At 39.3% G+C, this 13543-nt stretch overlaps 1 protein-coding gene across 1 annotated transcript in view; it reads right to left on the reverse strand.

The window, feature by feature from the left end:
- rdo (reduced ocelli) overlaps positions 1-8036 on the reverse strand; it is a 104662-nt gene extending 96626 nt beyond the window's left edge. The window contains exon 1 of the mRNA XM_067769878.1: positions 7907-8036. Within this exon, the coding sequence (XP_067625979.1) occupies positions 7907-8036 (130 nt within the window). The remainder of the gene's footprint in view (positions 1-7906) is intronic.
- Positions 8037-13543: the final 5507 nt, after the last annotated feature.

The raw sequence follows: 13543 nt of genomic DNA on the forward strand, positions 1-13543 counted from the left end.
GTACAAACACATTCTAGAGTCACCCCTGGCCCACCCTAATGGCGACATTTCGAAAAGGCGTCCACCTATAGACCTAATGCCCACTCCCTCTTAAAATGCTCAGTAACACCTTTCATTTGATTCCCATATCGTACAACTAGAGACACCCCTGGTCCACCTTTATGGCGATATATCGAAACGGCGTCCACCTATGGAACTAAGGATCACTCCCTTTCAAAATACTCATTAACAGCTTTCATTTGATACCCATATCGTACAAACATATTCTAGAGTCACCCCTGGTCCACCTTTATGGCGATTTCTCGAAAAGGCGTTCACCTATAGAACTAAAGCCCATTCCCTTTTAAAATACTCATTATCACCTTTCATTTGATACCCATATCGTACAAACACATTCTAGAGTCAGCCCTGGTCCACCTTTATGGCGATATCCCTAAATGGCGTCCATCCATAGAACTATGGCCTACTCTCTCTTAAAATACTCTTTAATACCTTCCATTTGATACACATGCCATACAACCACATTCCAGGGTTACCCTAGGTTCATTTTCTACATGGTGATTTTCCTTATTTTGTCTCCATAGCTCTCAACTGAGTATGTAATGTTCGGTTACACCCGAACTTAGCCTTCCTTACTTGTTTATTATTATAGAATATTGGCAATCTTTTCATTTTTCGTAATTTTCGATATCGAAAAAGTGGGCGTGGTCATAGTCGGATTTCGGCCATTTTTTATATCAATATAAAGTGAGTTCAGGTAAGTACGTGAACTAAGTTTAGTAAAGATATATCGATTTTTGCTCAAGTTATTATGTTAACGGCCGAGCAGAAGGACAGACGGTCGACTGTGTATAAAAACTGGTCGTGGATTCAATCGATTTTGTCCATTTTTACAGAAAACAGTTACCGTCGCAGAGTCTATGCTCCTAATAAATTTTACAAGGATTGGTAAATTTTTGTTCGACTTGTAGCATTAATAGTATTCTAGACAGATTAAGTGAAAAAGTGCAGAGCCACGCACATTTTTAAATTTCCTTTTATTTTTATATTTTTTTGCACCATATCACTACTGGAGTTGAATTTTGACATAATTTACTTATATACTGTAAAGTGGGCGTGTTCGTTATCGTATTTTGCTCACTTTCAGTTAGCGTACATATAGTAATAAGAGTAATGTTCCTGCCAAATTTCATCATGATATCTTCAACCACTGCCATATTACAGCTTGCAAAACTTTTACATTACCTTCTTTTAAAAGTAGGCGGTGCCTCGCCTATTGTCCAAAATTTTACTAATTTTCTATTGCGCGTCATGAGTTGAACCCTCCTACCATGTTTAATCGCTTTATCCGTCTTTGGTAATGAATTATCGCACTTTTTCAGTTTTTCGAAATTTTCGATATTGAAAAAGTGGGCGTGGTTATAGTCCGATTTCATTTATTTTAAATAGCGAGCTGGGATAAGTGCCCCGGAACCTACGTACCAAATTTCATCAAGATTTCTCAAAACTTACTCAAGTGTTAACGGGCACACGGACGGACGAACGGACGGACATGGCTAAATGAATTTCGTTTTTCGCCCAGATAATTTTGATATATAGAAGTCTATATCTATCTCGATTAGTTTATGCCGTTAGGGATTACCGTTATGCGAACAAAATTAATATACTATGTGACCTCTGCTCAGCTGAGTATAAAAATTTAACACGCAAAAAACGCTTCTAAATTTTTGAATTTTTCACATTTCTTCTCGCACATAAACAACAATGCATCATCAGCTGTAGTAACATTGCGGCAATTGTATCTTCCTTGAAAATTTGTTATTGCTGGTTTTGCATATTTATATACTGTTTTGTGCTCTAGCGTTGCATGTGTTGTGCCTCGAACCACCTATCAAGTTACCAATGTGTAAAATTCTACTCGCTATCTTTTCTCTTATCCTTGCATTTTAAGTAATTTCAAAATAATTCTTTTTTTATAATTTTTTCAACGTTATAAAGGGTGCATTTTGAGGAAGATCTGAGTTAAATGAATGAAGCTTATTTTTTTTGTCCTTTTTCAAAAACTGAAAGTAGGAAGTCAGTTTTGAAAGCAAGAATGAAGGAAGAAAATTGCGTTACCAAAAAATAAATAAAATATATGGCAAATTGGAAAAAAATTATTTTATTTTTTGTTAAAAATTTGTTAATCAGTAAAAATTCGAATTCACGAAACTATTTTCAAAATCACGCATATGTAAAAAAGTGTTTTTTTTTTTTTTGGTTTTAAAATATCTGACTAGTCCATAAACTGCATCCAATTGTTCTTGAAATACAAACTTGAAGAGCTGTACTTGGTAAGGTGCACCTGTCATTCCAGAATGCTAGGTAAGGGAGGCATTCACGGGACTTATTCAGCTGACATTCGTCCTGCATATATGCCTGACAGCTATAAGCTCAAGAAGTTGATAAGCGCAATTCAGGCTTTATGGCTTCAGAGCTTCCGCAACCAAATTGTCTACCTAACCTACGGGAGGGGAATCACCTTTCCAATATGAATGTTTCATACAAATATTTATCAGGCGAAGCTCTGGCGATCACAAGTTCCTCATGAAACAAAGTGTGGGGGGTATAATGGCCTAGAAGGTACAATGTGGTCATATTAATCGTTCCAGGGAAGTTACCAGAACGTACAGGATCTATATCTAGCAAAGGACCATCAACATTGGCATCCTCCTCGAAACTTTCGAGGAGTGTCTTCATCGTTAATATAACAACAACAACAGCTACTAGCTCAAAATTAAGATTTAAAGAATCCAGCTGTTTGCCCACAGCGGTATCCTGAAAATGTTCATTCTTTTGGATGCGACAACAGTGATAACTGCGTTCAATATGGAACGTTGACAAAAAATTCAAGGTGAGGTTTCCCTCAAGAACTGATAGGGTAGCTGACAAATTTACAAAGTGGGCGTAGCCACACTCTACACCGGCGGGTTGAAAATGGTTGACGCTGTTGTTGCAGGGGCGGGGGTTTTCTCTGAACAGCTAAAAGTCGCAATATATCAGCATCTTTAAAACTCAGCTAGTGACTTCCAAGCACAGATACTTGGTACAGAGAGGGCCAATGTTAAAACAGATGAACTGATAAGGGCCGGAGCATCTTAAGATACATCTGACACAGTCACAGTGCACCCGTAAAGTTCGTCAATAAAGAGTGATACTCTTATATATCTCAAGAAAACCGCAATTTGCAATTGGTACTCTACGAATAACTGCAAAACCAGCAAGCAATATGGCCTGACTACAACCAGAGAAGAGAGAGTCTCTGCTAAATATGGTTATTTTGCCGACACGCGGAGAGAAAGGGAATTAACTTCAATGACAGGTGCAGGAGCTTTAGTGTGGATGGTTTTAAGGAGCTATTCACTCATTTCCTCTGCCACTGCCCTGCCCTGGTGAGCTTGAGGTTCCAAATCCTGGCAGTTTTTTCCTGTCAAACCTAAAGGCGGTGTTAAAATGAGAATCATTGGGCTCATTAGGTAATTGGTTAATGGGGAACGTGCGGTCTCATCAGCCTGGTAGCATAGCAACAAACTAACTAAGGGAGGTTCTGCTAAAAATGTGCCAACTTTTAGTGAAAACTGGATTCATTGATTACTTCGTAAGCGAAATATTGTTTCTCGTCAGTAGATTGTCAAGCTCACTTGATCTAACTCTACCATGAAAACTTTCTAAGCACAGACTCTTGTCTTTGTTTCAAGCGTATGCGCATGAAATATAGCAAAAACCCGACGTTTTAACACCTGCCGCAGCTCGCTTGTTGTCGGTTGGGCTTAATCTGTTTTTAAGATGAGATCTGAGAATGAGAACTTCAAGAGCCACACCTTTTACAATTAGTATGTATTTCGCGTTAAATATGTATACTTACTTTAGCATCGTGCGTGCTATGAGCGCGTTGGAATATGCAAAACTAAAGTTGTTATGCATACAACATGCACTTTTTTCGATTTTCGCTATTTTCACAAATTTTTGGATTTAAAATTTTGATATCCCTTATGGTTGCCTTGAATTAATTTTTTTCTCCTTTTCAACATTTTCCGCTCATGATTTTTTATGCAAATTTTTCATTATTTGTTGCGACGTTTGTGTTTTTTAATGCTGATGGAGTATGCAACACAGCACAGATTTTTGTTAGTATTCAAAGTTTTGATGTAAATGTTTACAGCAGCATGTCCGTTCGCTTCTCGTTTTATAGGGTGACAGTTTATGAGGAGACAAATTATCAAAAAAATGGTAGTGTAGTTTTGTGTAAGCGCATAATTTAGCACTGCAGAGACGTTTTGGGTTTATGTGAAATGAACGATGAACAATGCGCTGAAATACTCGCGCTAAAAACGTGCGTGATTCATGGCGAACAAACACATAAAAAATATTGTTACGAATTTACTGCAACTCCGCTTATTTGCAACCTTCTGCTAACGTTGGAATCACTAAACTGTTGAATAAATAACTCCAATATTCGATAATGCAAAATGGTCTTTATTAGACTACTTTCAAAATAACACTTCTATTGCTCGACAGATAGCGTGCTTAAATCAAATTGAATTTTCGTGCTTCAACTGTTACCGCCGGTTTCCTCGCAGATATATTTCTAGGGGCTTCTATTTCCAGAATTTACTAGTTAGTTATCAGCTATAAATTTCTCAGCTATAACTACAGATGCACGATTTTATACCTTCTCTCATATCCCATGAGCGTGTATATGTGAGTGATACTTGCACAAATAAACGCATACTTTTGGGAGTACCTCAGATATATGCATGTGTTTGTGCGTTGCTCACCGCTGCTTGTATGGACATAATGATTAATTCATGCATGCTTAAACAACGAAACGATATCATTTCGTTACGATAATCAACGTTAATAAACGAAACGAAGTCATTAATTTGACACTCTTAACGTTAATAAATGAAACGAAATGACTTCGTTTCGTTTATTAACGTTGATTATCGTAACGAAATGATATCGTTTCGTTGGTTAAGCATGCCTGGATTAATTTGGTTATGTGCATACAAGTCACTGCTCAGTATCGGCTTAGAGATGATGTTGTTGTTGTTGTTGTAGCGATTAGGTTACTCCCCGAAGGCTTTGGGGAGTGTTATCGATGTGATGGTCCTTCGTCGGATACAGATCCGATACGCTCCGGTAACACAGCACCATTAAGGTGCTGGCCCGACCATCTCGGGAACTATTTATATGGCCATATTAAACCTTCAGGCCATCCCTCCCTCACCACCACCAAGTTCCATGAGGAGCTTGGGGTCGTCAAAGCCTCGTCTGTTAGTGAAACGGGTTTCGCCGCTCGAAGGTGAGGTTGACAATTGGGTTGGAGAAGCTATATATTTCGCTACACAACCCCTTGAATCCCGGCTTAGAGATGATAGTACCCCTCAGTGTTGCTAGTATTCGTCACAATACAATTTCTATACTAACAGTTTCATTAATATTGTAAACGAATCAAATATTTCAAAGTTTTATTGCAGGTAAGAAATAATTCGACCAGGTTATTCGGTCTTCGCTAATAGCCAAGTAAATCACAATTTTATGATTTTTTACTACATCATTAATTGACGCTCAACCGCTAAAGCTATTTGGTCGTTTCATAACAAGTCACCGTATATATCCCTGCTTAACTATAGCTGACGCCAATTGGGAGCAGCAAGGGAGGTCAAAGGAGGCCTCCACCTTCGCCTTCTTCCAAACTGCGGTATCGACTGAAATACTCTCCTGGCTGGAGCATCTTCGTCCGTTTGCATAATATGATATAGGCAGCCGTTTCCTTTTTATTCGCTGCACTTTTTTTATATCTGTGTAAAACTTATAAAACTAAACTTTATGCTTCCTTGGATATTCGCCATCGGCATCATGGAAAGGACTATAAATCTTCAAAAGAACTAATATCTCGATCACTCCAAGAGCCATATCTAATCGTCTTTCGACATCACCCATACATCAAGAAAATTAATATGATTCTTGTTCGTCGAGAGAGAGCTTTATCTCTCAAGTGCCAGCACAGTCCAAAGTAGCACTTTTTGGTAAGAATAATTCCCCATTTGACTTCTTATATGAAATTGTGTTTGCTGTTAATGCTGGTTCCTTTATATACGAAATCTTCCACAGGCTCGATTTAAATACGTCAAAAGGCGCAATGGATGAAAGGAAGTCCTCCATCTTTTCCTCATTTACCACAAGACCCACTTTTTTCCTGCTCATCCAACCCAGACAGAACTCACAGCACATCTGATCAGCAAATCATACAATATCGTCAGCAAACGCCAATAATTGTGCGCATGGCTTAGTTCCGCTGGTAGAATTATCTTCTCCAGCATGATTAAATTTAGACAGATTATAATACAAGAAGTTACTTGTCGCTCTGTGAAAGGCTGATTTGAAGTCGACGAAAATATGTTGAGTATCGATTCCCTTATGGTCAACCTTCTGCAGGATCTCTTTAGTAACTCAAGCACACTATATACGTCTTTTACTACAGTCGTCATTATCGTTCCCGCAAGTATCCGCCACGGTCTTGAAACCAGCCGTCATCTGCCGGATTTTTTTTGTAGAACTTTCGGGAATTATTCCTATAAATCAGCATCTGAAGCTCCTTGCACTCACGCCGTACCGCTTTCCGTTTTTTCCTTCTAATTAGACGTCTCTCCCTTCTTCGCCTCACGATAACGCTCCAATATACAGCGCGTTGCAGCGCCAGTGGCCCTATAGACAGCCTTCTTCTATTCCGGGGCATTTATTAGCGTACCAGTTGTTTTTGCGGGCTCGCTGGAAGCCTACGGCATAAGCAGTTGCGGTACGTAATGAGAAAGAAACATGCCCCTACCACTGGGCCATATCGTGAGATCGAAAATGACTCTCAGTGAGAATATGTGAGAGCAAAGTGGAGTAATTACAAGGTGTCTGCTTGTGGGCACCTTTTCGACGGTAAATTTTCCTTGTGTCACTGAACGCACCTTTGCTGCACAAAGGCGTGTACGTATCTTGGCTGCCAAAACGTAATCATCCGAGTCGATCTTTGGAGCTCGTAGAGTGCGAACACACAGTAAACTTGAACTATGTCTGCCGTCGATAAATACGTAATCGATTTGATAGTAGCTTGGTTTATCTTTTTATGCTGGATCCTGGTGCTGCAGATAATCATATTTCGAGCCGCGACGAAGTCAACCAGCCACAATCCGCTGCGAGATGCTACATCGTGGAATCTCAATTTTTCGACTGAACGACCGAATACCCCTTCCTTGACTGCCTTTACATTAAATCCACCCACAATGATTTTAATCTTATGGCACGGGCAGTCATCTTAAATCTCTTTTAGTTTTTCTTAGGAGTCATTGTCGTTTTGGTCCGCTTCGTCTATAGGTACGTCAAGAATTCGTAGGCAAGATATATTTAAACGTGATTTTGGGACACCCTCTAAATGCATTAGGGCGTCGCATTCTTCCTGGAATTGTTATGGCATAAAGGCTTTTCAGTGCAATTGTTTTGTAAGCTATTGAGAGGACGATTTTCTTTGGAGGTCATATCTCGCTTGCTTCTCATTGTGCATTGCGTATTTTGTTTGTACGATTGCATAAAGAGAAGGAATTAAAAATAAGAATTGAGAGCTTTTTCTTGAAGTTAAATAAAGCTTTTGTTAATGGAAGTTTTTATGATTGTTTTTACTTCTTTCTCATTCTTCATCATTGTATTATTACTTTCAAGGAAGGAAAAAGCGCTTAATTGGGTTTTGTGTGCATACGTTTTTTAAGTTTACCAAATAAAGAATGTGTGCTAAAATTTTTTTTCCTGTTATAAAATAAATTACATATTTTATAAAGCATAGCGCTAATATTGTAAAACATCAGAACTTCCCACTCACCTTTAATGCAAAGCACTTGTCGACGATTTTTTTCATCCACATCGCATTTACATTCCTTGGGGCATTTTCGGCCTGTACCCGTCAGCACAGGCATGGCCAGCAGGCAGATCACGAACCACTGCGTCAGCATCTTGGAATGGATAAGAACAAAAGCTTGGTTAATACGTACGTAGGAGCCAGAATATAAAAAAAAATGTTTTTAATAAATTTCTATTAAAATTGTGCCTTGAATTTGTAATGAGACTTGAATAAAATGTATCTCTTTTTTATTTTCTTTAATTTTCTTAAATATTTTGATGAAGCTTTTACCTTGAACTACCTTTCAACAGCCAGATGATTAGATACAGCCTTGGTGAGGTCCTGCGCCTACCTATACCCCGCCTTTCCATTACTAGGTAAATGGCACCCGGTTGCTTGGCAGCTCTACAGCGAGTTCCGAGCTTGTCTCAGTATCCCTTTTTCATTAATTTTTGTTATCTCAATATCTGATTAAAGTGATAATCAGTATGAGATATGAATTTGTCTCTCACAATTTAGGAATGTGATCAACCTTTTCTAACAAGCCGTTGCAACAATGTATGATACATGGATGACGACAAACTGCCTTTGCTTCGACATTGCTTAAAACTGAACTTCCTTCCCAGCGCTATGCACCTTCTTGCGTCAATACCTCGATGCATCTTTCTCAAATCCTCGGCCCTTGGCAAAGCGATAAGATAAAAGATACATTTTCCTTACGCTTCATTTTCGCATCAATTTTCACTCCAATTATCATTCCAATTTCCACCCTAATTTACACTCCAATTTCTACCACAATTGAGGGCTGTGGCCAACCTTTTCTTATCATAGACCAGTTTGCAATGCGCTAATGCTTCAACAATATGTTCGCAAAAGCCGTTCGTCCACCGCTGTCAACCAACATACTCAGCCGATTTCTCAACATCTTCCGTCAATTCCCGATACAATTTTGGATGTGGACATCCATTCTTCGAAAGCATGCTTCAGCAGCTTCAAACATCTCAAGCGACAAGAAGAGTACTGGAACACTCATTCAATTATCAATTATTTTTAATTGACGATAGGCGTCCATTTTCTTCATTTCAGAACCGGTTCTTCGCAGATTGTCACAATTGTGGGATTTGGCCAACCTTTTTTTCTGCCCAATGGGTCAGTTTTCAATGATTGAGGTTTTTGAGACAAACAAGAGACCGAATTCCCCTGGGTTGCACCCCGAGGGAAAACCTTTATTGCCTACTCAGGGCTAGTGTATATGTGAACTTTTAGGGGTGAAACCACACCCCCCGCGATTCTCCCACAAGGGGGCCGACCAAAAGGACAGGAGGTGAGACCTGAATACAAGCATCATGCAATGCAGTGCATTTGGTCACAACTGGATTTTCCTGCTCCCCGCGAGCACAGTTATTAACGATCATGGTAGGGTCGTGCAAGTGATACGCCGCATTTACCTGTTCCCTTTCGAGTAAAGACACCTTACTCATGGATTGGTTAGCCATGGTATTATGATCGCCTTTTACGCTCGGTATACCTACCGCGGGTATATCTTTGATCTCTAGCCCGCAGGGGAGTCAGAAAGGCAGGTGCAGCTCCCGCCAAACAGCCGGAAGAGGCATGTAAGCCGTACTATATAGAAGCCTGTCAATACTCACAAATAATTGAAGACTTGCCGACCGAAAGTTGTAGAAAAAAAAGCATAGCAACAAAGGTCATTACTGTCAAGCAAGTATAAGAGGATTTGTTCACTTTCAGCCAATTCAAGTCCCGATTCCTCAATTAAATAAAAAAAAAACTTTTTCTAAATTTTAGATGTGGCTTTGCCCGCAAATTGAACCCAGGTCTTTCGGTGTGGTAGGCGGAGCACCCTATCATCACACCGCGGTGCCGCCATGCTAAAGGGAAGAAGACTCAACCTTCACCTGGGAGGAAAAATTTAATCAATTGTAGCTACTATGAAATGCCCTCAAGGGGGTACTCTCTCCTTTATTGTGGACCATATTCATAAATGACTTCTTTCAGCTACTGAAATCCAATGGATTTGACACACAGGGGTTTCTTAGTAATCTGCATTTTAGATATGTACGAGGAAACAATATCAAATCGCATGCGATAAGCTCTACACACCATAGAAAGGTGGTGTAATGCCAAAGAACTGTCTAATAATCCTTACAAAACTGGCGTAGTTCCCATTATCCGGTGCTTCCTTAGTTTGGGGGTCGAATACCACGCAAAGTACAGCAACACCAATACTAAGCAAACTGCATCAATTATTTTGTATTGGCATCGGCCGCCGCTGATGCACTTAATGCCTTGGGGGAATACCTCCCTTCCCTATTCTTATAGAGAACGAAGCAACAATTGACAAAGCCAAAGATTTTAAAATACCTCTAAGCTAAAGAGCGGAAACATGATTCCCTGTCATGAAAGTAATAGAAAACTCAAAGGAAATCCGGTATTTCAACAACCAGTTTCAATGGCCCTTACGCTCAGAATCTCACGGAATTTTGCGGTGTACATTGTGGACAGAATTCTTTGGCAAACAAGGAATTAATATACTGACCCTGACTCAGAGGTCTGGTTCACGGATGGATCAAAATTTGATGACGGAAAAGCTGGAGCTGTTGTTTATGGGCCGCTATTTGTGGCAGGAACGTTACTCCTATTACAATATGTATGCTTAATAAAAATTAGGAAAATCGGTGAACGACCACGCCCACTTAAAAAAAAATTTTTTTTTAAGTCAAATTTTAAGAAAAAATTTAATATTTTTACAGTATATAAGTAAATTATGTCAACATTCAACTCCAGTAATGTAATGGTGCAACAAAATACAAAAATAAACGAAAATTTCAAAATGGGTGTGGCTCCGCTCTTATTCATTTAATTTGTCTAGAATACTTTTAATGCCATGAGTCGAACAAAAATTTACCAATCCTTGTGAAATTTGGTAGGGGCTTAGATTCTAGGACGATAACTTATTTCTGTGAAAAAGGGCGAAATCGGTTGAAGCCACGCCCAGGTTTTATACACAGTCGACCGTCTGTCCTTCCGGAAACATGGTAATTGGATTGGTTTATTGACGCAAAATATAACTTTAGAAAAAAACTTTGTAAAATGGGTGTGACACCTACCATATTAAGTAGAAGAAAATGAAAAAGTTCTGCAGGACGAAATCAAAGGCCTTTGGAATCTTGGCAGGAATACTGTTCGTGGTATTACATATATATAAATAAATTAGCGGTATCCAACAGATGAAGTTCTATAGTCACCCCTGGTCCACTTTTATGGCGATATCTCGAAAAGGCGTTCACCTATAGAACTAAGGCCCACTCCCTTTTAAGATACTCTTTAATACCTTCCTTTTGATACCCATGTCATACAAACACATTCCAGGGTCACCCTAGGTTCATTTTCCTACATGGTGATTTTCCCTTATTTTGTCTCCATATCTCTCAGCTGAGTATGTAATGTTCGGTTACACCCGAAATTAGGCTTCATTACTTGTTATTTAAAGTTATAAGAAGATTGGTGTGGCTAACTCTGTTGGAATATCAATTCTTCTTAGACTCGTTTTTAAAGTGTAATCAAAGCTGGCCTAGCGTAGACCGTATAATAAGATTGTGCTGCCTTATCAGCTGTAGTCACCTCCAAAAGGCGACCTTAGGTCGTTTCACACCTACTTGTGATTTCACGACGGATTAACGTAGTTCTTAACGTAACTTTGAATGAACTTCTATCGAATAGTGGGTTCATTCACAAAATTTACTATGGAATTCTTTCCATAAATTTGTGTTACAATTCAAAGATTTCTGTTAGCTAGGATCCCAATGATCTCCCATGGCATGACTTAATGTCATATGAGCAGAATTAATTTGAATAATCCATAGTGATATTTAAAGAGCTTACACTACAAACTAACCCAAAATGTATTCAAATTAATTATACAGTCACCGATCGTCATCGAAAACAACTGGATATATTATTATTCTGCATTTGAGCATTCAACCAAACATCATATGATATAAATTAAGCTTATTTTATCACAAAAAACAACGCTTCTGTCTAACCAGTCATCCGAATCAAATCTTATTCCTTAAATAAATATATCAAAATTGATGCGAAATGCAATAGCATAGATGCAAATTTATCAAACGCACTTTGCTTTAAATTCCATAAACTCAACAGACAATGTTTGTAATTCTCAACAACTATTTCTGTTGGGAAATACTAAACGTTTTCAGGGGCCAGCCCTGTTGTTGTTACGATAAGGACACTCCCCGAAGGCTTTATGTTATCGATGTTTATGGCCCTTTGCCAGATGCAAATCCGTTAGGTTCCGATAACAAGGGGGGTCACCAGAGCCTTGGCTGTTAAATAAACATGATTCGTCACGGGTAGATGAGGTTGAAAATTGGGTTGGAAGGGTTGTGCTACACAACCCATTGAATCAATTTGGTATTTTAGTTGCCTCTTGTGACAGGCATACCTGCCTTGTGTATATTCTAACCTCTTCACCCTCTGTAGCTATGTATGTTATTTTAAAGTTTGGCCATTTCCTACCTGTAAAAGCTAGCCCAGGATAACACGACAATTTACTCTTCCTCAATTTGATACCACTCTGCATACGTAATTTATATGCGTAGCCAGTGTCTTAGAAGAATATCCACCATAACCCTACAATCCACTCTTACTTAGTAATACTAAAATGTTTAGTCTAATATCTGCAACTTATCATCATCATGTTACGACCCTACTTTAACTTCATTGCAACCCTAAACTATAATACGGTACAGTAGCATGGGGAAGGCAGAACAGCAAGCATCAGCTGAAGACCAACAATCCATGGTATTTCACGAGAAGGCTGACTAAAAAGTACTTGGCGCGGAGATTTTGACCGAGTTTCTCCTTTAATTTGAGTCGTAATTCCATTTACTTTACCCACAAATTTGGGACGGGACCTACAAGTTTTATATAAACTCCGAGTGGCAGTTGCAAAGCAAGTGAGTTTCTATTGATAGACTTGACCTCTGAAACTTCCCCATCACGGCGGTCACAAAGGTCCGACTAATTATTTAATATTCTACTTCATCACAAGGAAAATAATTATATATAATCACAGGTTATCGGAAGAACCGATTGTATTGGCTGTATTGGAGCTGTTTTTCAGGTTACCTTATCATTAACACATCGCTCGCGAGAATGCCGTGCCATCCATGTTAGGTGAGGGGACTCGATACGTATTAACCAATCGGTCCCTTCCCTTACAACTTATTTCAGCCATGATTCGCTTACGGAGTAGCAGTTCTCTCGGGTTATGCTTTCCCGAGCTGGCACACCACCCTCTCGACACCTTATATTAGTTTGTGCCATTGCTGGATGTACGATCTCCAGCGGGCATGCCAGTATCACCTTATCTTGCTGGCTACCTTAGTAGAGGGAGTGTCGGCTGCTAGAACCCCGCCTTCCACTGCTTCCATGTAGCGTACAGCTAAGAAGGCGATAGAATACAGGGATTGAGCCAGTCTTGCAGTTGCATTCTGCCAAACTCTGCATACACATACAGAAGAATAGTCACTGGTGGAAGGTAAAAAACGATCCTTACAGCCCGCCCTTTATCACTAA

Source organism: Eurosta solidaginis, chromosome 2, assembly GCF_040869045.1.
Source record: "Eurosta solidaginis isolate ZX-2024a chromosome 2, ASM4086904v1, whole genome shotgun sequence".
NCBI classification, from domain to species: domain Eukaryota; kingdom Metazoa; phylum Arthropoda; class Insecta; order Diptera; family Tephritidae; genus Eurosta; species Eurosta solidaginis.